The 25,503-nt window shown below is 43.7% G+C and overlaps 1 protein-coding gene across 10 annotated transcripts in view; it reads right to left on the reverse strand.

Moving 5' to 3' along the window:
- TNS1 (tensin 1) overlaps positions 1-25,503 on the reverse strand; it is a 471,254-nt gene that overhangs the window by 321,565 nt on the left and 124,186 nt on the right. For 8 of the 10 annotated variants that reach the window (XM_061609243.1, XM_061609248.1, XM_061609246.1 and 5 more), the window contains exon 1: positions 21,476-21,743. The exons of 1 other annotated variant lie outside the window; for it this stretch is intronic. In XM_061609243.1, coding sequence (XP_061465227.1) covers positions 21,476-21,556 — 81 coding nt within the window. In that variant the 5' untranslated portion in view covers positions 21,557-21,743. Of the gene's footprint in view, positions 1-21,475; positions 21,744-25,503 lie in introns of those variants that run through there. One more of the 10 variants, XM_061609249.1, reaches the window with a different exon arrangement.

Genomic DNA, 25,503 nt, shown 5'->3' on the forward strand with positions numbered 1-25,503 from the left:
AGGCTTTGTAGCCAAACTGACTAAGAAGCTATGGGAGATTTCTGGGATAGAACATGTGACTTCTGTTGCTTACCATTCTCAATCCAATGGTCTTTGTGAACGTTTGAATGGGATTCTGGGAAAAATGCTAAAAGCTCATGCTTTAAAACACCCTGGTAATTGGGATGTGGCCTTGCCTTTTCTCATGTTTGCGTACAGAGATACCCCCCAAGCCAGTTTGAAATATTCTCCAAATCAGTTGGTGTTTGGGAGAGACATTGCAGGTCCTTTGTCCTTACTGAAGGCAGACTGGGAGGGGAAGATGGAATTTTCTTCTGTGCCAGTGACTACATATTTGCAAAACTTGCGTGAGACCTTAAAAAATGCATTAGAGACTGCTCATGAGAATCTAGCAGAGGCCCAGAAACAGCAAAAGGCTTATTATGATTCTCATACCAAAGCACGTCAATTTGCAGTTGGCTCTGAGGTCCTGGTGTTAAAACCTTAGCCAGGGTCTAAACTGTCTGTGGCCTGGACTGGCCCAATGGTAATCAAGGCACAGTTAAGTGATACTAATTATTTGCTGGCCTACCCCCATTCCAATAAAAAGCCAAGGATCTATCATGTCAATACCCTTAAACAGTTTTGGTCTAGAGCAAAATTGGTTCTGGCCTGTACTAAGGCTAGAGAGCATGAAGAAAAATTTGTGGACTTGGTTGCTGAGAGTCAACAAGAGAGTGGCATTGACGAGGCTTTTTTTGCCTGACAGTTTGGCTTATGAACAACGCATGCAGCTACGTCAGGTTTTGACAGGTTTTCAGTCTTTGTTTTCAAGTAAGCCAGGTAAAACCCATCTGGCAAAACACTCAATCCTAACAGGTGACCATCCACTTATGCAGTCTCCACCTTACAGAGTAACTGGATCACATGCTAAGGTGGTGGAAAGAGAAATTCAAGCTATGTTAGATCTGGGGGTTATTGAACCTTCTGTTAGTCCCTGGTCATCTTCAATTGTGTTAGTGGCCAAGAAGGATGTTAATGAAATTCGTTTTTGTGTGGATTACAGGAAATTAAATTTAATAACCCAAGTGGATCCATATCCTTTGCCCAGGATGGACCATCTGATTGAGAGATTGGGAGCTGCTAAGTACATCACCACTTTGGACTTAACCAAGGGTTACTGGCAAGTGCCCTTAGATGAAGATGCTGTATTGAAATCTGCTTTTGTCACTCATATGGGATTGTACCAGTTTAAAATGATGGGTTTCGGTTTAAGGAATGCTCCTGGAACGTTCATGAGATTAATAAATTCTGTTTTAAATGGTTTAGGGGATTATGCTTGTGCGTATCTGGATGATATAGCGGTTTATAGTACTGACTGGGATTCCCACGTGAAACATTTAAGAACTGTATTTCAAAGGCTGCAGGATGCAGGTTTTACTATAAAAGCTCAGAAGTGTCAATTCGGGCTGGGAGAGGTTTCTTATTTAGGCCATAAAGTGGGTAGTGCCTGTCTGAAACCCCTGGATGCTAAAATCGAAGCAATCTCTAATTGGCCAGTGCCTCAGACTAAGAAACAAGTTCAGTCTTTTTTAGGACTTGCAGGTTACTATAGGAGGTTCGCCCCTCATTTTAGTAGCATTGCAACTCCCCTGACTGATCTGTGTAAAAAGTGCAAACCTGCACGAGTTGTATGGTCTGAAGAGTGTCAACAGGCCTTTGAGGCTTTGAAAACTGTACTAGTAAACTACCCTGTTCTGAAAGCTCCAGATTTTGCTGAACCCTTTGTGGTACAGACTGATGCTAGTAATTGTGGTTTAGGTGCTGTGCTTTTACAAAAAGACACAGATGGAGAATTACACCCTGTAGCATATCTCAGCAAGAAGTTAATTCAGCGAGAGCGCCATCTAGCAACGATAGAGAAGGAGTGTCTTGCTATAGTTTGGGCCCTAGAGAAATTAAGGACTTATCTTTGGGGCCAACACTTCGAACTACAAACAGATCACTCTCCCTTATGCTGGTTGTCTAGAATGAAGAACTCTAACCAAAAATTATTGAGATGGGCACTATTATTGCAAGATTTCAATTTTTCCATAGATTATGTGGCTGGGAAATTAAATAAAACGGCCGATGCCTTATCTCGTATGCATAATTTAGATGATTGATGTATGGTGCTGATGACTTGTAACTGCTACTGACTATTCTTATGCCTGATGTTTTAATATGGTTTGTGTAACCCTGATTTTATGGTTTTTATGACCTATGCCTGTATTTTGGACTATGAGTTTGCTAATGTCCTTTTATGATTTTATATAATAAAGTATGTAAGGTTTTAGAGGCTTAGGTTTGACCACTGTGGGGAAATTAGGTTATGGTTGTTGTTAAATGTTGTGGGTTTTTTCCTTTTTTTTTATTAGCCTTCTTTCCCTTCGTATTAACCAGAGGCGATGAAACCAAAGGTGATCAACCTTTGATGTCATCTTTTTCAAAAAGGGGGCATCTCATGGCAGTTTGCCAGCCTTACCCTGGCCTGCATTTAAAATGGCTAACTCCCAAAGCCTTATGGGGAATTATTCCCCTTGACATCCTCCCTGTTAGCTTGCTAGCAAGCAGTTAAATCTTTGATGTTCTTTCATCACTGTGACTTGGTAATTTTTACAACACAGCTGTACCAGCTTACAGTAATTTTGCACCTTCTTATCAGTGGAAGGGGCCTGGTTCCGTCAAAGCCGTAAAACTCCTTGCTTTGTTATGGGAAACCAAGAGGAGGCGCCAGGTGCTGTGGGAACATGGTTTTTTCATCCCTTTGATGAAAATGTTAATTGGTTAATTGTCTCCGGCTGGGAGGGAATTTTCCTCCATAAGAGGAGGCTCAGAACTCTGGGTTTGTGTCCCACTTCGGAGCACCACCTTGCCTATGGTGATGTTCTGTTGTGGCTCCATTTACATCTTGACTTGCAACTCCCTGAGGGGAAGAAGGCTATTCACTGAGAGATCCTATGCTCTTGTAAGTATAGCTAGGCAAACAGCTTTGTTATTTTGATTTGTGCCAAGAAACTTTCCTTTATCTTTTCTACTAAATACCTTACCCATTTGGGTGTATGGTTTTAGGATTCAATTTGCTGCTACAAATTATTTGTGTGTACCTTTTTGCTTTTTGTAACCTTTTTATGCTTTTCTTATTTTCTTTTTAATAAACTTTAATTACTTTAAACCAACGTGTGTTTATTCCAGAGAGAGGAGTCAGTTCCTAAATTCAGTCCTTGCCATTTGACCACAACTACCGTGTAACAGAGAAACGTTTTTACCTAAGACTTCAGAAGGGGCCAGGAGTGTATCTAGACTCTGGTCCTGAGAGGCTCAGGTGTTTAAGTGGGCTCTGGGGTTCCCTTCGCCCCTGAGTAGCTAACCAGTTGAAGGGTGGTGGCAGTACTACCTTGCAGGGTTGGTGTTGACGTGCACAACCTTGGCAAACCAGGATTTGCTGGGATCAATTGCCCAAGGCTGGGGATTGACTCCTAGGACAGTGAGAGCAGACGGGGAGGGGCTCCCCGCTTTCACTACAGTCCTGACTACACATTATGGCAAATACAAGGCTGCTACCAAAACCAAATTCCCTATGTTGCAAACTTTGCCCATAGAGGCAATCACTAGAGAACCAGGCAAAATTGCAGGAGAGGCCAAGCCAAATGAGGGAGAAAAGCTCAAAAACAAATGACTGGAGTCTGGACTAATACAACGGTTCAGAGACAGCAAGACTAAGGGAATATAAGAAAGGTAGGAATAGAAAGGAGGAGCAAGGTACTAATAATTACCTCTTCCAAGTTCCAAGGCAGGGAAAGTAAAGAGAAATGGCTTCCTGAATTTCACCATGACATGCAGGGTGATGGTCATGGTTGGCTTTTGGCAAAGGCTAATAATGAATCAAATTCTTTGGTGGCCAGTTCACCTGGATATTCTAGACAGCAAGCACATGAGCTGTCCAGAAGCATACCGATGAAAGGGTTTATTTCAAGCAATGATGGAGTGAACAGTGGTAGGATGCCCTTGAGCTGAAGTTCCAAAGGTATGAAAAGCTTTCTTGGGGATAACACTGGCTTGTCCTTCTCACAAGAGCCCAGACTAAGTTTAAAAAAAATGGCTGAGAAGCAGGGAGATGAGGCTAGGGAACAGGATCTAGCTAGGTTGAAGAAGTAATTTGACTCCTGCAGGCATCCACAAAGTCAGAGCAGGCCTGAAAAAGAGCAATATAGAGCAGCTTCCTGGAGGATTCCAAAAAGCTGGACCACATGCGGTCATTTATAGAAAAGAAAGTTCCGGATGATGTCAGCTCTAATACAAACGGTGAACCCATTAAGGATGAACTGAAGGGACATTAAATGACAAAAAGCCTGGGTAGTGAACTGTCAGAAGGGATCACAATACAATTTTCCCACCAAAGAGTGGCACAGAGACCATGAGGGGTCTCTGGCTAATAAGAACTCACAGCCAGGTAACTGAGGTGTCCTGTGTGGAGAAAGATGGAGACATTTCCCAGGAAATGTAAATTTATACTTAATCCAATTACTGATAGGAGATGCTTGCTGAAAGATGCCTTAATATTAGTTTCCTTGAGTTAATTAATAACAAAGTAAGGTTGTCTACTTGGATTAGATATGGGGAAAGTTGTGGAGAGTTAATTACACTTACATTATCTAGAGGCTCATTATGCACATTTGCTGTTGAGGAGAAATTGTGTGTACAGCAACTAAGATGGAGAGGTGATTGGCAGGAACCACCAGGGCTTCCCCTGATGGGAGAATACTTAGCTTGAACTACAGTACCTTTGTCCGTTTCCTTGCATAACAGCACTCTCACTTATCAGAACAAAGCCAAAATAAACACCTTATTCCAGGCAGAGTTCAGGCTGAACTGAGCTTCTCAGTAACAATAATTTCACACTGTGTTTCCCCATATCACACTAGCAGCAGTAAACACTCAACATCACATCACATCAAGGGTATAAGTCAAGTGTGGAGAACCTTTGGACTTACAGATGCTACTGAACTACAACTCCCATCAGCCCCAGCAAGCATGGCCAATGGCCAGGGATGACAGTTCAGCAACATCTAGAGGGCTAAAGATTCCCTGAGCCTGATATAAATAAAATTACACATTACAAGGAAATTGGGGAGAACATGACTTTCAGCAGCAACCTCATGCCTGCTGTAATATATAGTTTGGCCCTGAGATAAAAATGGTAAGATGTCTTATTTTGAGGGCTATCTTGATTTTAAAAGGCTGCTCTCCAGAGCCTGTGAGAAGACAGGAATGACAGTGGGGATTCCTAGAGAGCCAAGCCAAGACATCAGCAGCACAGATAATGAAGCAATTCCACTTGCTACGTTTGGTCTCAGAGAGCAGCCAGTCAGGGGACTTCCCAGGAGGATCGCTCCGCCTGTGCTGCCTCTGGGACGGGCTCCCGTCTTGGTGGAAACTTTTTCAGTTTTAAAAACAGTCAGAAGGGCTTTTTGACTGGGGAAAATTTCTTCCGGATAAGGAAGAAACGTAGAGATTTTCCACAGAGCTTTGTTGTGTTTGTTGGAGGCTGGAATTCTGTGAAAGAAGGTCTTCCAGCAGCTCGGACAGAGCTAGGATTTCCAACCAGCTCAACTGATTGAGCCGTTTTTTTTTCTTCAAAGAAAAACGGATTAACAGGCAAGCATTTTCCTGTCTTTTCTCATTATTTTGTTATCAATACAGCTAAAGAGATTTGTCAAAGAACCAGCAATTAAGAAACCCTGGGTGAGTCATAGCTTTCTCTTTTATTCACAGAGCTAAGGGGAAGAAAATATAAATAGTTTATCTTTATTTTTATTGCAAAAAGCTGGCATGGAATTCAGCATTATAAAGATTACAAACGGCTGAGGGGTTTCTAATTTAAACAGAAAAAATTTTTTTTATTTATAAGACTTTTGAGTAATATATGTCTGGGACTATTTTTTCTGGTTTACTTTTTTTTTTTCGACGAATCTGCTCATTCTTCCTGCTACTAATTATTTGGATGCTGTGAATTAAAGTTGTTTTGGCACTTTTGGACATACAAGAGATAAGGCAGTTCGTCTTGTCTAGAGGGTGACGTCAGCTGGCTTGAAAGATTAACTCCTTTGTAACTGGATAAAGAAATAAACTGTTCTTTGCTTGGGACATTGGAAATTGAAGGGATTGTGTTTTTTTTTGTTTTAAGAATGACAATCAAGAAGGTGGTTGAGATCATGGATGTACAAGAAGGGACTTTCTCTTTAGATATGTTTCAGAAAATAATGAATGAGACTAAGCTAACAAAACAAGAACTCAGACATAACAGACAAGTGATGATAAGTGAATTTGGCGAAATGAGACAGGAGCTGAAAGAAATTCAGGATTCTATGAGAAAGGAGAACAAAGATAAATTTGGAAAATTAAAAAAGGATGAAAGAAAAATTAAAGGGAAGGTTCAAGCCCTGGAGATTGGATTAAATATGGTCTTGGAAAAAGATTTGGATTTCCTGGCTGTGATGGATCCTGGAGACAAATATTACTGTTTGGAATTCAGCGCTGTCCCTGAAGGAATTGGTGAAGAGATTGGAGATAAAGATATCATTGGTTCGAAAAAATTCATGGACTGGAAGGATTTGATGGAACTTGAAATGGAGAAAGTTTACAGAATTAATTCCTGTTTTGTGACAATGAAAAACCCTTCAAGAGATGTGCTAGTGCATTCTGTAAAAAAGAGGAACAGAGATGTGGTTCTGCAACAATACTTCAGTGATACGTTCGGAAATGATGGCAAGAAAATATTTGTGATGAAGGAAATCCCTATCAGACTCTTATTATATGACTATGACAGCAAGATTATTGGGTGCGTAAAGATGGAAGATGGAATCAACACAGATAAAGGAAGAAGAGCGATTTGAAATTACTGGATTTAATAGACTTGAAGAGTTGGATTAATTGACATGTCTATCTAGAAAAAAAATTGATGGACATATATCTCAAGGATTGGAAACTTCTCTTTGACTTTTTGTAGAAGAATAAAATGATATGATGTTAATGAGATTTGATACCAACTAAGATAACTGCTGGAGGAAGGTGATTTTATAATTTATCAAGAGACAGGTTTGTTATATATTATAGACCTATAGCTGAACTACGACAAATCGGAAGTCAATAGTTTTTTTTCTTTTTGTTGTATTAGTTTTAATTTGTGTTTTTCTTTTTGTATTGTCTTGTTTTTGAAAATTTGAATAAAAATTAATTGGAAAAAAAAAAAAGAGCAGCCAGTCAGCAGGCAGGAACTAGTGCAGCCTCTTTTTCCTCTGTTCAGAGCTAATCATGAGAGGACATGAGCAATGTGTCACCTTTTTAAGGATGGACAGATCAGTCTATTTCTGATCTGTGTCAGTTTTGAATGTGTTCAGTCGTAAGTCACTCCCATTTTTCATTCATTTATTTTTAAAAACAGAGTTAAAATATTTATTTATATTGTACCTATTGTCCTGTAAAATATGCATTTTTGTACACATTCTTCTCCAAGATACATATTTTGTATGTGTTGTCTCCCCCCCTTATTTTAGCCGAGAACTAAAATGCAAAATTAAAAGGGGAAATGCACAGTCTGAAGGATACTTGCATTCTGATCCACAACTTAGTCCAAGGAATACAAATTAGGTCAATTTGCTTAAAAATGCAGGCCATCAGAAATTCTCCAGCAATCCTATTTCCAGCTTCCAAAGCCTCTCAAGATGCCCAACAACTGTTTCTTATTCCATATCATAAGAACTCTATGCAGAAAGGTCATTTATTTCTGATCTCACACCTTCAGGGCACCTTTTTTTAAAAAAAAAATTATCTAGAAACACTGCTAGGAATGATGGAAGAAAATCAGGAGGTTAAGGGCAAGTCTGGGCTCCCTTCCTCTCTTTCCTCCAAAACATTTGGAGCAAGATTATGTTGCTGCATTATCAGTCAGCAGACAGTCAAGTTGACTGGAGACTGACCCCATGCATCAAGGATAAAGGTTTGTGTTTTGTTTTTTTATGCCACAAATCTGGATGTTTTATGATACAGGTCCCAAGAGAATCCAGCATACAAGCTTCTCCCCCCTCTCCCAGCCCCATAAATAGCTTTGGGGGCTTTTATATTTGATGGTCCCCATGGAGAGATTAGGGCACAGTTGCTGAATTAAGAATAATCAGGCCAGTTCCCTTCCTGCCCCCCCAAGCCACTCCATCGCTCCACACCTCATGTCCTAACAATACCCAGCTGTTTGTACAAGCTAGGCTGGCAAGGAAGTTCCCAGACCTTGACCCTCAACCTCCTCGGATCATGTTGGCTCCAAGGGGCTGTGGTAGAAAAAGGGCCCCTTTTTCCCAATTCCCTTCCCACCCAGGGGAAGGACAACCCATGAGTCAGGTCACATGAGCCTCATGGGGTTACAAGGGGGCAGCCAGTGGCGAGCAAAAGATTCAAGATATGTGGAGGAGGGGATATTAATCTTGGACTTTTCCCCCAAAGATGTTGTCAGTGTAAAACTAAATCTCCCCTTCCATGGTGACTCAAGACCTAATTAGATTAGCATCTTTGTTGAGCAGCACTCAGGCACTTAATGAGGCTCTTGAGAGAAAACAGTGCAGCTGCTTCAGACAAGGAATATTTTGCTTGGAGATGCAAACATTCTTTGGGGTGTCATGAATACTTTATCATCTGCATTTTTCTGCCCCACCCTTTAAAAAAAATGAACTCGCCCCATCTCCCCCCAAACCCCTACTCTGAATGTTTAATGTGTCTCAAGAGTTGCAGATATGGTCACAAAAACATGGACTAAAATTGTGTGTATATATGTACACATAAAAAGAGAAATGCCTGCCTTGCAGCAGAGGCTCTTAAACACTGGCTGCATACGCACTATACATTTAACATACATTTAAAGCATATTTTGCCCCCCAAAGAATCTTGGGAACTGTAGTTTACCCCTCACAGAGCTACAATTCCCAGCACCCTTTACAAAGTACAGTTCCCAGGATTCTTTGGGGGCAGTACTTCAAATGTATGGTGTGCATGCAGCCACCATCACACAAACCTCCCTAAGCCAAGAAAAGAATCCTAACCAATCAGAAACAAGATAAAGCAAACAACTCATCTGACTGCATTCCCCCTCAGAACAGAAATGACTGAAACACACACATATATATTGTTTTTAAGGATGTAAGCAAGCAAAAAGCATACAAAAGAAAAAGACAGAAGAGATGCTCTGTACTCTCTTCCAGCACTAAACGTCACATGCACAGCCTCCTGCTTTTGCACTAAATAGGACTAAGCAGGAGGGAGGGGGTAATATTTGGAGCTCTGCCTTCTGGCTGCATAATGGCAAACGCTGGGGTGTGATGAGAGGATACCTCAACTCCCAAACAATGAGGAGAGTTGTCAGCCCACACCTACACACAGAGTGGGGGGGCAGGGGGGGAAAGAATACTGGCAGGCATGAAAGAATAGACTGCTCTCAGTCAGAGGCTAGGAGAAGGTAGACCTAAAAACTGATGTTGTCAAGTTGAGAAACCTGAGCGATTCTCCCACCTCAAGTTTGAAAGGGACCAAAAGGTAATCTAATTCATTACTCTGCAAGAAAGACAGACCTGTGCAATAGTGACCTAATCCAGCACTTTACCTGAGTGCCCTAATCCCTGAGGATTGTGATTTATGTGAGTTCCCTCTATAATACTAAAGGGCAAACAACCCCTTTTCCCACTCTAAACTTTGCGCTCTAGATGTGCTACGTAACAAATGAACATGCAAATGAGGAGGTCATTGACACACACACCCATAGCCTTTGCCTTTATGCTTCAGTTTTTCTACCAATAAAATGGGTAAAGGATCATGTCCCCAGTTCCTCCACTATTAGCAAAAGCAGTGCTAGCTAGATGAAAATCTTCATGGGTATTATGAGCCTAGATAAAGAGTGATCCTAAAACAAAAAGGTAAGTGCTGTGGATAGGATGCCTGGAGAGGTGGAATCCTCCCAGTAAAGCCAAACAAACAAAGATTCAGATGAGGATTTGACCTCTTACCACAAGGCATCTCTGAACCCTTCCCAAGTGGGATAGAGCCAATTTCCTTGTCTTCTTCCATCTGTGGGGCAGACGAATGCCTACAGGGCATCTCTCCAGCCTGCTGTCTTTGTGTTATTTTATTCCAGGTCAGCCACTCCCAAGATCTGCCCCAAACGTGGCCTTTGTACCACGGTAGTCTAAACAACAGGATTGCAACCAGACAACTTAGAGGCCCAGCCAGACTGGGAACCTAGTAGTTATCCCAAGATCACACAGATACATGCTATTTTCCCCATTATAAGAAAAGGGTGGAGACCCACCGTGCTGTTTGCAGTATCCAAGCTCTCTCCTCAGAAGCCCACAGCTTCCTTAAGGAACCAGGGGGCCATTCAAAGGGAACAGTGAGAATAGGTTTGGCTGGAGCACACAAGCTGAAGACTTTAGACACAAGGAGAGGATCAGAACTGAGATTTAGGGTTGACTCTTAGCTGGAAACCAAAACTTCAGGAAAGATTCCAACACAAATATTTGAGAAACCAAAGCTGCGTTGGGATGGGGGATGGAGGGACAGTATGTATTGGTTACATATCCACACAGTGTCCAGCTGCAGACAAAGATCCTGGCAACCACACTTTAAGATTCAATCACCACTTGCTGATTTAACCCTGTTTATAGCCATAACGAGTACAAAACCAGAGGGGATTTTCAGAAATAGAGGCAAGATGAAATAATACAAACCCAAAAGACAGGCCTGCTGTGAACACACATTCTACAGCGCAGTGCAAGACTGAGGGACCTTCCCAGATGACACCCCTGCCCCCTCCACATGTGTGTTATTGTGAGCATTAAAATAGCATCAACTTCCATCCAGTATCAGTGAGGCAATATTGTAATCAGTGGCAGGGATTTCTGCATAATACTTGGAAGTGGAGGGGGTGTCATTCGGGGAACATGTGCTTCAGCGGCTCTGAAGAGCTGGAGTGCATGTCTTGTGAAGTGGAGGAGGAATAGAGGGAAGGAATGCACAGTAGTTCACTTATAACAGTTTTAAATGGTACAGAAGACAGAGGCAGGACTTGTGTTTCAGTCACAGTGATAACATGACATTCTGCACAGCCACAACCTGGACAACCATCATTTCCATCCCAGCTGAAGTCCCAAGGGGCAAGCAACATTTCCTCAGTAACTACTTTGTCACTGAAAATATAGTTCCTCATGCTTCCATGCCTAGGAAAATGTGGTCCCTAGGAATGGAGGCACTAACTGGGAAGACTGCTAAAGAAGATATTACAATCCGAACCTGTCCACAGATACGCCCTTTTCTCCCAGGGTATTTCATTCCCATACAGAGCAAAGAAGCACTCCCACAGTACACAGCTGCATGAATCTTGTAGGCCAGACAAATGTGAGTTGCTTTCTAATCAGGATCTCAGGCGGGGAGGGGAGTGACACAGCGCATGCATTGCATGCTGTCCCCCTCATCTCGCTTTGCTTCTAAGTCAAGGCAAAACAATCCCTGAGCCCCAAAAGCAAGCTTGCATTCCCGCACTCCACCCTCACCCCACCTCACAGCAATGATAGGCAATGCGGGGAGGGGGGATTAGCCTGTTTTGTTTCCAGACCATTTCCTCTGTTCCTCCAAAGTTGGCCCCAGACATCACATTACATCAGAGCAAATAAAGATAGAGACTGCTTCTTTCAGGCTAGGCTTGTAAGGGGGGGGAGGCTAAGCCAAGAAAAAGCAGGCCGAGTGCTTGCATGCAGGTTCCCTGCTGCTGCCACCGCTCCCCACATTTGTAATCTCAGATAGTGGGAGACAGGAGACAAATACACTCATTCAGGAAAGTTTAAAGGGATACAGGAGGGGGAGCATGAGAGGCTGCCATATACCAGTTGAGACCATGAGTGCATCTAGCTCAGCATTGTCCAGACTGACTGGCCATGGCTCTTCAGGGTTTCAGACCACGGGGGCATGAACCCGGGGTCTTTTGCACAAAAAACATGCAAAGCTATGGCCCTTCCCATAGCGGGGAGGGTGATACAGTTCGCACTCCTGGCATTATATCATTTTTGCCACAAAACTCTTCATCCAACCACAGAGAGAAATGTGAGAGACCCTCTTCTCGTACCGGCAATTCAGTATGTCTCAGAGTATATCTGAGTATATCTCAGAGGATGCACACAGTAGAGGCAAAGTCCATGCTCCGGAAAAAAACCCAAGAGGGGAAACAACCAAACTTGGGAGACCCAATTGCCATCAAAGAGAGAAGTGGCTGAAGTCAAGGGGGGCAAGATGCCTTCTCCAGTGGCCTGTGTGATCCAATCAGGAAAAGGTCCTAAGGGAAAGCATCTTCTAAAATGTGTGTCTTCCCCCTTTCCATCTACAAAAACATTCAAAGTAAGGAGAATATAAATTAAAATATTTGCATACAAATGAGCACTAGAAGGATTTTTTTAAGAACTTCCTTTCGCACCCCAACTTATTCAAGTCTAGCCTAGCCAAGCAGTAAGAGGACTTTCACCAATGTTTTGCTGAACATTTTTTAAAATTTGACTGTAGCCCAAACCAAAGGTTCAGACCCAATTTGCTCCCCACCCTGGGACTTAATCTGAATCCATTTGCAGCAATTGATCACGTAAATACATCCCATAACCACAGCTATGGTTTCTATTTAAAAAAAAAAAACATGGGCAGGGGAGCAACTATTCATGGCATTTATAAATCTGGCTACACATGGATGGAACTGTTTCCATTCCCAACCTTTGGGTCCACAGATGTTGCTGGACTACAACGCCTTTCAGCCCCAGCCAGCATGTCCAATGGTCAGGAATGATGGGAAATGTAGTCCAGGAACATCTAGGGACCCAAAGGCTGGGAAAGGCTATTTTAGACTGTAAGCCTGAGGGCAAGGACTGCCTTGCTACTGATCTTCATAACCTACATGGAAGCCTTTTCAGCAAACAAGCATAGTAAACATGCTTTAAATAACTAAACAAATAGCAGACAAGTCAATGTGGAAATTGTTCTCTGATGTAGAAAGTGTAAAAAACCCTGCTGCTTAACCTCTAAATTATGGTCCTCCACCACCACCAAATGCAGTCATGGAGTCCACTTTCAGTGGAATAGTATCAATGTACAGACATAAGCTGAAACAATCACCTAGGATTTAAGACATATTAATATAGGGCTCTTTACGAAGGAAAAACTATGGACTTTGGCATGTGGAAAAGCATACGACAACCAACCCGTAACATTTATTTTCTTCTCTTTTCCCTCCTGCTTGAAGAGGAAAGCGTGGAAATGTGATAGTAAAACAATCCTTATGGGTCATCTTCCAAAACTGCAAAACTTTATGTTGCATCCACTAAACCCTTCTATATATATTTCAACACTAATATAATGAAGCTCCCATACCAGAGTTTTGCCACGCAGAGAGATTTAAACCAGACTGATTTCTGAGCTTACCCCCAATGACAGTCAACATCTAATTTGTATCTCTTTAAATAAATTAGCAAATTAGACATTACTGGGCAGAGCGAGAAAGAGACACTGAGCAGCAATGGCTCCTTGCCTCTTGTAACATCTAATCAGACCCTCCCTTTTCTTCCAGAGTTTCCGAAGGTGGGAAGTGGGATTGAGAATGTGACTGCAAGGTTACAGAGGAAGGAAAGCAGATGCGGAGACATCAGAAGCAGGTAGAGGAAGGGGAAAAGGAAATGCACTCCAAGAATTGGATCATTTTGCTAGATTATCAAGCAGGTGGAGCATAGAATGTCAGAGAGTGATCAGGAGATAGCATAGTTGTGTTGAAGTCACTGGGTAGATGGGGGGGGAAATGAGTTAAGGTAAACATATAGAAAATACAAAATTTTGATTATGGGTAAATCAATCTCTCATATGCCCATACATGTAGTACTGTATACTGTAATCATGTGATGACAGCCTTCTAAATGCTGTGGAGTCATGGTGGCAGGGGCAAGCGGGCAAGGGGAGAGAAGGCCGGCAAGTGGGAGAGGGAGGGAGGGAGCCATGGCAGACAGGCTAGGCTAGCCAGGGAGAGGCAGTGGCAGGGAGGCAACGGCCTAGGTGAGATGCAAACGAGGCAGAGCTGCAGACAAGCTGGTGGCATCCAAAAGGTTGACAGGGGGAAGGGTTCAGGAAATACCCTAAAGATATCTGTGCTGGATATAAAGAACAGTGATGCTTCCCTGAGATTGTCCAAGGGAAGCATGTCTAGCACCCAAACATTTGAGCAAAACTGCCACACCACCTTTATAATCTAAAACAGCCTCCATCGACATGGTACCCTCCAGATGTTTTGGACTACAGCTCCCATCAGCCTGATGGAATTTGTAGTCCAAAATAACTGGAGGGTACCAGGTTGCTGTAGGCTGATCTAAAAGATGGAAGAAAGTCTTGTTCTTAGACTCAGTGAATGCCATGGGGAATATTGCTCATTACAATCTCTAGCTAAGACAGCCTGGGAAACAACTGTGACTAGAAGTTTCCAGTCTATCTAACTCTTATCCCTTTCCTTACACCACATGCCTGGAAAGTCACTAAGTCTCCCATCAGCGAAAGTGACAGAAGCCCATGGGGCTCTGTGACATCCACCCTACCCCACACACTCAATATCCAAAGCATCTTCTTCAGCACTTTAGCCTGTTGACCTTGTCAATTATTCCCTTGTACTTGTGACCTCCAGCCCTCCAGGGAAAAGGTATCTAAGCATTCCAGAGGGAAATCCAATCACAAAAGTAGGAAATGGAGAGAGGAGATATAACTGCCATAGCCTTAAATAGGCCCATCCAAATTGTTCCATGTCAATAGGCCTCACATAGGTTGGGCACAGGCACAGGCAAAAGTGGTGACAAACAGAGCCAGAAAGCATCATAAGTGGAAAATGTGAAATACTTGTAAAGAGGATTATCTCAATGCAGACAGTGGCATAACAAAGCTATTTGCTGCCCCACAGTCCATCCAGCAAACTGATATATGGCATGCCAGCCCAATCCTACATCAAGGGGAAGGGCCAGAGCTCAATGGTAGAGCACATGCTCTGCATCCAGAAGGTCCCAGGTTCTTTTCCCAGCATCTCTAGGTAGGCCCGGGAGAGACCCCAGTCTGAAAACCTGACGAGCCACTGCCAGCTAGTGTGGACAATACTGAGCTAAATGAACCAATGGTCTGAACAGATGAACCTTTGATGTGAGGCAGCTTCCTTTGTAAGTGCATAGAGGACAGAAAGGATAATAGCTATGCAGCATAAAGGCAGATTAAGGCAGTCCTGGCAATGTGGGAAGACAGGCCAAGGGCCAAGAGTGCCCTCTTAAGGCCCATCATAGAGAGGTGACCTTGCAATGTCATGGTGGGGCCTGTAAAGTACACCTAATAGCTCCCTATGTTGCTACTTTTATCACTGGGATGTGTGGTGCAATAAGGCACAGCCTGAGCCAATTATCCACAAAATCTACTGGTATAAATTCAATTGAACTCTACTATGTTTTTCTGTTTAGAACCCAGGATGAACTCAAGTGAAGAGGCACCTGAAAAAGCAAAAGTAGTCATTCATTACCATGAGACCAAGAGCTAGGAACTTAATTTTGCCACCTGTCCCTCCAAAATACAACTGGGCAGGAGAAAGATGCCATATAAGGTGGTAACTGTTCCCACCTGAATCTGTAAGCCTAGAGGAGACATGATTCTTGTTTCCAGTTATAATGATAAGGGTAGCCTTCTCTGCAGTAGTGGATGGGTGGGGACAGATATGCTTACCTGACCTCCAAAGCAGGTGAGTAGCTGCTGCTTACCAGGAGGAATGAGGCAGCAGTGAAGTCGATGCAGAGTCAAACATACAATCTGGCAGAATCTTGCACTCCTGGCAATGTGTTTGCACCATGCTACCCTCCATGCTGCCTTGCTCCTCCCCCTCCAGGTAAGCAGTAGCCGGGAGGTCAGGTAAGTGCCTCTACCACATCACCCTGTCCACTACAGCTTCTCCAATTGTGCTCTTTCTGGATGATAAGAGACCTGTCAGATCAGGCCAGTGGCCCATCTAGTCCAACATCCTGTTCTCAGTGTGGCCAACAAGTTGCCCCTGGGAAGCCCGCAAGCTTGGTGTTGATGGTGGGGGAAGAAAGTTTTACTTTCCCATGCCTTTAACTTCCTCCATAGTTTTGTTATAAAGCTGCTCAACTATTTGATTTTCATTTTGACTCAAATAAATAAATAAATAGCCAAGCATCCCTCTCAAATACTCATTTACCTCTCCCTTCCTCTCATCCCAAGAAGTTTACCCCTCAAGCCACACTCTCCATCCACTTGCCACACTCGCATACATGTTTTTATTGCAGGACTCCCACATCAAGAGCTCAACTGCTGCCTTTCAAATTGCTGTCTAATTAAGAGTAATTGTTCTCATTAAATTCACAGGCCAAGGCTGCCATCAAATAGCAAGAGAGCTTTACTAAAACACACAGACTGTATCATCCCTGAGCTACACGAATGGGAAATCAATCATGCCTGGAGCTAACCACAGTGACAACTAGTGTGGTTATTTATTAAGAAAATTTATGCCCCAACCTATCAGCTTAGCATTTGGGGGCAACTAAGTTTACTTGCACAGCAACCTCAGAAGCACTGTTAGTAACCCTGAAATCAGTGTATTCCTCCTTCTTTGTGAGCCAGGAATTATATTGGAGTCAAGATGTTAGTGATATTTCAAAGAAAAACATCAACACTCAGAACAGATGATAATATTAATCTAGAATACACACTCTGATGGTAACAACACCATCTTATCCATGTTTGCCTAGAAGTAAGCTCTACTGTGTTAAAATGGGATTTTACTCTCAAGTAAGCATGGCTAAAATTGCATGCCCAGAGCCCATGTGACTTTAGTCAAGTCATTTCATCTGTGGGGGGATAGAAGAATGAAGCACAGCCAGCATAGACCAGACCAGCAATGATCCACCCAGCCGAGAGCCTGTCTCTGGCCATGGCAAATACTGGACAGATCAAAGCATCAGAAAGCCTACAGGGCACTTAAGCATCCTTCTATACTCTAGTTTGTTCTTTGGTGCCAAGCATATAGTAATGTCCTGAGCATGAAAATTTCACTCCAGAAAGGTTTTGATTTGCTTACTAATCCTCAAGGAATTTGATTAGACTTTTATATTACTGATTTAATATTTTCTCATTTTACACTAGAATTGCATCACTGGTTGCAGCCTGCCAATGCACTACCCTGCTCATTAAAATGTGTCAAAGAACCCAAGCCTACCTCCCCCACCCCCTCAAATGACACTGGATTAAATGGCCAACTGATTAAATGGAACCCTGCTTACTGGGAGAAGCAAAGTGGTGGAGACTCTGGCATTCTGCAGGTACACTTGCAGGAGCACTGGATTGGCTCTGCTGGGTTGCCCACACCATTCTGACATCCCTGCCACCTCACCCCTCCCTCAACCAGTAATTGGTAGCAACTCCTTTGCCTGGAGGTCAGCAGCAGCAGCAGCCATTACTTCTATCTGGCCCTCAGGGGTTTTACTATGCGACACCCCTCCAGAGATTATACACTCTCGGCCTAGGCCACATGCCTTTCATTGGTCCTCCTCAATGCTTTTACCTGGCTGGAATGCATCCATGAACTCTTGCTTGTGGGTGCGGGTGTGAGTGGGTAAATGAAGAAATCTGTTTTTCGTTTGGTTTACTGTGTTGTGCAAATGAGATCTTTCAGTCAATGTGTGATATTCAGTCATACATTATTAATATAGGACCATCTTTGTAGATAGCACTTTACAAAAAACAGGGATGATAGGTCCCTTCCTTAAGAGGCTTACAATCTAAAATAGATACAGGAAGGGGCATAGGTAGGCAGGAGAATATGTGACTGTTCTATTTTTAAAAAAGTAGATTATGGTTTGTATTCAGCGTAGAGCTAAGACTCCATCAGGTTTAGGATTTCTCCTTGCACAACAAAATGATCTTCCCATGCATGCCCCCTAAATAGGTTCTAGGGGTTCCCCCAAGTCTCCAGAGCAGATATAGAGATTGCACAGGGCACCTGAGGATGGGGGGATCTCACTGTACTAGTAGTAATCCTTGCACTAGTGCAAAAAGTTAGTTGAATACCACCCTAAATATTTTCAGTGATCACATTTTTATTTAATTCAAATTTTATTTCAAACAACATTTTTAAAAAGACATTTAATGTAACTGATTTTAAATTTTTAAAATCCCATTTTAAAAAAAAAATCTGATATTTTAAACATAATTGAACTTCTATCCTTGCGTTTTCCTTTATTACATAAAGTTTGCACAAACTTTGATGCTGGCTCCTACAAATATGATTGGCACCTAGGAATTAAAAATATTTTCCAGGCTTCTCAAGTAACTTTATTAAAATGCCCCTGATTATCATTAACGGCTCTGAATCAGAAAAGGGTGCTCTCAATGTTTAGTTTCTGGATTTGAACTAATATCTGATCACCGAATAGCATTTTTACTCCAAAAAAAGCTGACACTGGTCTTTCACCTCTCTCTTTGGTGCTTTTGGAAAAGTAGGAGACTTCCTGGTAACTTCTATGTTCTTCTCCCCAAACTATCAGATTCCAACAAGCTGGAAATGATCAACAGAGACTGGAGTTCCAGGTTAGTACCCCATGCTGTTAAAACATTTCCTCAAAAGCATCTGGAACTGGCCATTTCCAGATAAAGGATGCTAGGCTCAATGAACTTTGTGACCTAGGGAGGCTACTCCCCTGTTCTTGTCCAAGATGATAAATCGCATCACATGTCAGCCCCATAGTATAAATCATCACAATAATATCCCCCTGCAGCAAAAAAAAAGAAAAACCATGTGAACACGTTGTGATCTTGCATCACTGGAGAGCTTCAATAGCTCATTAAGGAGCCAGCAAGCAGAACGTGGAGGAGTTCACTGTCTGAAAACATACACAAACATACTACTATATTTTTAGACATACTCTACTTTCATTTAAATGCTTCCATGCATTCATATTGATCTCTGGAACCGAAGGGGGATCCAACTTGCTCACAGATCCTGTAGCTTATCATTCTTTGAACACAGGGCCCTGATGGCAGAAAAGTGGATTCTGCTCCCTCTGTACACATGGAAGGACTACCTCATATACACTATACATTTAAAGCACATTTCCCCAAAAGAATGGTGGGAACTGTAGTTGTCCTCACAGAGCTATAATTCCCAGTACCCTCAATAAAATAGTTCCCAGGATTGTTGGAGGGGGGGTTCTAAATGTATGATGTGCAAGCCCAGGAGCAAGAAACTTTCCCTGAGTCCAAGGGATGCTGGGCTTGTTTTCCCCTTTAAACATAAGTGTTATGCCTTACGAAGGCTTAAACTCTTCACATCTCGTTCATATATTTAGACTACTCGTATAAGTAACTGCCTCAACTTTGGCAACATTCACACAAATCCGTTAACTGGGAATAGATGGGGAAAAGGTTCTTGGGCAAGACTGATCATGGACCAATTCATGCACTGAAATCTCAGCTCAATGGCCCCATGTCAAATGGTTTTCCAGGGCATGGAGCGTTCTGAAATCAAGATGCGTGTTGGCGCATTCACAAGACCAGTCACCACATCAAGAGTGTCAACTAGTGTTAGCATACATTGTAAAAAACGCTTGTGTGAATCAGCACTTCTGAGAGTCTATCCTGCAGCTTGCTCCTGTTTCTATAAGTAGGGAGACAGCCAAAACAAAACAAAAATCCACCACTTTTCTTCAGGATGCACCATTTTGCTTATTCCGCAAAGATCAGTAAAAATACCTTACTACTTTGAAGCAGTACTAGGTGGTGCTGCGAGAGTATCTAACTACACTGGATCTTCCACCCAGATTAGGGAACCTGCCACTCCATCACCACTCTCTCACCCTGGGAGACCAGTTCATAGTCCAAACCCATTTTGACATTTGCAGAGCTCTCCCCCCCCCTCTTCTTGGCTTCATTCCGTCCTCCAATCACTCCCCCACTCTTTGCCTTTGGGACCACCCAAAGCATCACTATGGCAACAAGGCAATGTCACAAACAGCGGGTTGTAACTGTAGGGACCAGGCAGCCAGGCTCCATTCTGAAGAAGCAGAGTTCTCTTTTCATGCAAATATTTGTCCGATTAGTTATGTCCCGAATCCCCCACTCCCAGGCTGAGCAACAACGGAGCAAATCCTGCCTTACTACAAATGGGTTCTCCGGGTGGCGTTCAAGTCATTGTCCCAAAAGTATCGGAATTTGGCTAGCAGTATTTACACAGCATTGAGAGGAAGCACAAATAACGCTCTTTAAAAACAGTGATTTTTGGCACTTCCTGCTGTGCCGCCTATGGTAACACCTAAAAGCTGGCATTTTTCAACAGTGTTTCCCTCCCATAAGAAGCAATGCCTCCAAGTTTAACGGGTTTTGCTTATAGTCACACAAACCACATGCAGCAAGTTACCTGACCCACAAATTACGGAAAAGCAGTAAGTGACCAGATTTATTTATTTATTTATTTTATTAAGCTTATATACCGCCCGACTAGCAACAGCTCTCTGGGCGGTGAACATTAAAAATACAATAAAAATAACACAATACAGTATATCACAATACAAAACTGTACAAAAAACTGTACAGTCTAAAATCAAAATATAATAATTTAGAATTAACACCCAGATCCACTGGAAATCCTAAGACGCAAATGGAAAACACCCTTCTAGTCTAGTGGGTGGTCTCCAGTGTTTTAGTTCTCACGTTTGGATCGGTCTCCCCGACCACTACTTGCATGACCTCCTCTCCAAATGGCCAAAGAGGCGTCTCACTCTGCACAGCTCATCTTGGCCTCCTTTCCCTGCCAGGCCACTAAAGAAACGGGCGAGTGATCTGGCGCAGATAAATAGAGAAAATAGATTTCTCCCGCACGTGAAAACTAATGGCACTTTAAAGAGGAGAGAAAGGAAGAAAAAGGCTTTTAAGCCCAGCGCCCCCTGGTTCCCTGCAGAGTTCTCCAGTGGCAGAGCGAGCGGGAGAGGTGGACATCTGCTTCCCAGCAAGCATCAAAGACTTTCCTTGCAGTCATATCCAGATGGAATCCTTTAGCGGGACTTCCCTCTCTTTTTCCTATCCCGTTCTCCCTTCCCGAACACAGTGCAGTCGAGCCTTTGAAAACCCATCCATCCATCTATCCATTCGCATGCGCTCGCACACACAAAACGCTTCCACTACATCCCATCCTGCAGCTACCCTGCTCGGACATTTAGTCCAAGTAGAATAAAATGCTCCGTCCCAGTCCCTACTGGAAACCCCGCGACCCGCCCCCTGCTTGCTTTGCAACGCATGCGACCCAAATGAAAGAAACTTTGGAAGCCAGGAAAAAGATGCTGCCGGGTGTCGTCCGAAGACGTCTACGTACCCAAAGCATGCAAGACAGGCAAACCCAGGTCATTCTGTCACCAGATCGGTCCCTTGGGAGACTCAGTGAAACCGAGAGCATAACAGCGTAAGCTCATCCGCACATCCTCCGATTAGCCAAAGAGTAGGCAGAGACAAGGTGTCAGCCCGACGCTTTTCAGTTCGCAGCAGCAGCAGCAGCAGCAGAGCATGTGCCTCTCCCGCGGCTGCCGCCTCTTCGCCTTCCTTTCCTCGCGTCACCGCAGATTCCTTTCCCTTTTCGCTTCTGCTTGGGCCAGCTCCTTCGCCTCTTACGGAAAGGGAGAGGGGCGGTACCTCCAAAAAAGCCCTCTCTTTATTGCTATAAACTCCTCCCCTCTAGGCCCCGCCTTGCTGGGCAGCGGCATAACTTTACCGCGCTTTTATATAGTTTAATGGTTGAAAGGCTGCTGCGTTTCAGCGTCAGGCCCTTCCCCACAAGAGAAGCAAAGGGGGGGGGGGAAGGGGGAGAGAGAAATGAAACACGCTTCTATATTTGTTTGGGGAAAGCCGGGATTGGCGAAGCTCGATACAAAAAGTCACTTAACTCATGTTCAGGAGAGTCTCAGATTTAGATTCACATCCCATTAGCAGTGAAATTCATGTTGTGGGAATTCGGCTCAGAACTAGCTGCAGGCAAGTCGAGCATTAAAGATGACAAAAATCAAGATGCAGGCCTGAATTCCTCTGGGTGGGGGGTCATGTCATGTCTATATTTGTGCAGCGCGGAACATAATTTTGGTGTTAAACATTAATTAGCAGAAATTCTTTTCAGAGGCTTTGTTTCTTTGTTTTTCAATAACGGAATTTGGTTTCTGGCCAGTCAGTGTTTATGCCCAAATCTGACATTTGAGTTTCGTTACCAAAAAGGGGGGGGGGATTTCATCATGCATCCATGACTCTGCAGGGGAAACAAAAAGAGGGGTGGATCTTTTGGCTGGATTTCCTTAAATGTTCCTACAATCAAAACTTCTGCAGTCCACACACCAACATCTAATTCCAGAATTAGGATTTTGACAGATTAAAAAGAGAGAGAAATAATTATTGTAAAATTTAGTGTTACAGGGAGGATAGCCTTTCCCAACCTTTGGGTCCCCAGATGTTGGACTACAACTCCCATCAGTCCCAGCCCGCATGGCCAGTGGTCAGGAATTATGGGAATGTAGTCCAGCAACATCTGGGGACATAAAGGTTGAGAAAGGCTGGAAAGTGTTACAAATGCATATTCTCCTGAATTGGTTTTGGAACCTTACCAAATCCATACTCCATTTGGAAAATTAAGTGTGTGCATTAACCTTCCTTCATTCTCTGCAAGCATCTTAAGACAGATGCACACTCATATATATTCATAAAGCAGGCTTAATTGGCCCTTGCTTTCAGTCTTACACATTACTGAATTCCAGTTCTTGTCACACGAAATGCCCCAAAAGAAAAAGCAGCCCCAAGCCACCTCGTCCCAGTTAATGTGCCTCCAACGCCTAGGCCAGTGGTTCCCAAACTGTGGTCCTTGAACCACACACGGTCCACGAGCTTCATCCAGGTGATCTGCAATGCATCTGTAGATTTGTGATTGAAGACAGGAGACAGCACATCCATCATATTAAATATTCATATTGATTTTAATTGTATTTTAATTGCTGCTTTTATTTCAATTATTTACAATTTGAATTCTATGCAATACAATAAAATACAATATATGAGAAATAAAAGAAGCAATAAAACACAATGAAAAATTCACACTGCATCTAGCACAGGGCACTGCAATTGCTACAACAAGCAGAAAAATCATGAAGGGATCTACCGAGACCCTGAGCAATTTTGAAGTGGTCTGTGGGGGGAAAGTTTGGGAACCCCTGGCCTAGGCAGTAACTGTAAGGGACTGAATGAAAGATGGAACTAAATTTGCTTCCAGGAAGGGGCTTAATATTACAAAAGAGTCATTTTTCCTGCTGCTTCCTTTTTTTCCCTTTAAACTTGCCATATTTTCCCTGGAAAGAGACCCAGTGCCTGCAGGAAGAAGAAACCATCGCCCCAAGGGAAGGAGAGGCTGCTGCTCTTGCTGCTGCTGCTGCCGTGGGACCACCACCTCCACCACCCTTCCCAGAGGGACTTCTGCCTGGCAGGACCAGGCCCCAGGTACCCAGCCAGCCAGGACTGATTCTTACCACCTGTCCCTCTTTGGAGGGATACATAAGCCGGCTGGCTGAGGTGGCCTGGGAGACCCAGTGCTTGCAGGAAGAAGAAACCATTGCCCCAAAAGAAGGAGAGGCTGCTGCTCTTGCTGCTGCTTTCTTTTTCTTTTTCTTACTTTTTTGTTGGTGTGTTGATGCAATTTGAGATGAATGGGTGCCTGATTATATGAATGTATGTCTGAGTGAGTGTGTATGTTTATATGCTGTATATATGGCTGTTTTTATACATTTAATTGTTGTATATTTTAGTTGTATTATGTGCTTCGGAGAGAGTTTTATCCATCAGGTGGGGAGACTTGAGGGGGCCCCAATTACCGTAGTGACGGGCAAAGGAAGGTATGGCGTTGTGAGAAGGACGTGCCAGGTAAGGGGAATGCGGTCCAGACATGTTGTGGCTGCGCCTTGTTCCGGTCCTTCCCACACCCGCAAGGTCGTTGGTAGTCCTATCAGCCAACTCTCAGATCTCCAGTTGCTGTTATTAAATGCCAGATCAGTATATAATAAAACCTCCCTCGTCCACGATTTGATTGTGGATGAGGCAGCCGATCTGGCATGCATAACTGAGACCTGGGTGGGTGAGCAGGGAGGAGTTGGTCTCTCTCAGCTCTGCCCACCGGGGTACTTGGTTCAGCATCATGGTAGATCTAACCGTCGGGGAGGTGCGGTTGCTGTCGTCTATAAGAGTTCCATCTCACTCACTAAGCACCATGTTCATTCAGTTACTGGCCTGGAGCGTTTGCACCTTGTGTTGGGCCAGAGGGACAGGCTGGGAATCCTTTTGGTGTACCGCCCACCTTGCTGCCCAATGGCTTCCCTAACTGAGCTGGCGGAAGTGGTCTCAGATATATTGTTGAGGTCCCCCAGACTAATAGTACTGGGGGATTTCAACATTCATGCCGAGACCACTTTGTCTGGCGCGGCTCAGGACTTCATGGCTTCCATGACAGCCATGGGGCTGTCTCAATATGTTAGTGGTCCAACACATGTATCGGGGCACTCTAGACCTTGATTTTGCTTCTGAGCATGGGGAAAGTGATCTGGATGTGGGGAGTTTTACAACACTCCCTTTGTCATGGACAGACCACTGCTTGCTGAAGTTTAGACTTTCAGTAACCTCTTCCCTCTGCAAGGGTGGGGGACCTATTAAAATGGTCCGCCCCCGGAGACTAATGGATCCTGAAGGTTTTCAAAGGGCTCTGGGGGATTTTCTGGCTGATAGGACTGGCGCTCCTGCTGAAGCCCTGGTCGCTCTGTGGAATACGGAGATGACCCGGGCTGTAAACACGATCGCTCCTGCACGCCCTCTCCTGTGTAGAGCTCATACAGCTCCATGGTATACTCCGGAGCTGAGAGCGATGAAGCAAGATAGGAGGAGGCTTGAGCGGAAATGGAGACGAACTCCCGACGGATACAATTATGCGCTGGTTAGTGCTTCGACTAAGCTCTATGTAGGAGCAGTGAAGGCAGCTAAAAAACATCATTTTGCTGCCACTATTAAATCATCTCTTTGCCGCCCAGTGGAGCTCTTTCGAGTTGTCCGGGGGCTTCTCCATTCAAACCCTCCGGACACGGTGGAATCATCGGAGGCCCGCTGTAATCAGTTTGCCGATCACTTCCAGAATAAGATCTCATGTATCCGCCAGGACCTAGACTCTCAAGTTATAGCAGTAGATCCTAGTGAAATGTCCGGAGCACAGTCTTGTCCTGTTTTGTTGGATGAGCTTCAGTTGGTTCAACTCGAGGACGTGGACAAGGTGCTTGGACAGGTACGTGCAACCACTTCGGTACTGGATCCTTGCCCCTCCTGGCTGATAAAAAC

The sequence above is a fragment of the Rhineura floridana genome, chromosome 2 (genome assembly GCF_030035675.1).
Source record: "Rhineura floridana isolate rRhiFlo1 chromosome 2, rRhiFlo1.hap2, whole genome shotgun sequence".
Lineage (NCBI taxonomy): Eukaryota > Metazoa > Chordata > Lepidosauria > Squamata > Rhineuridae > Rhineura > Rhineura floridana.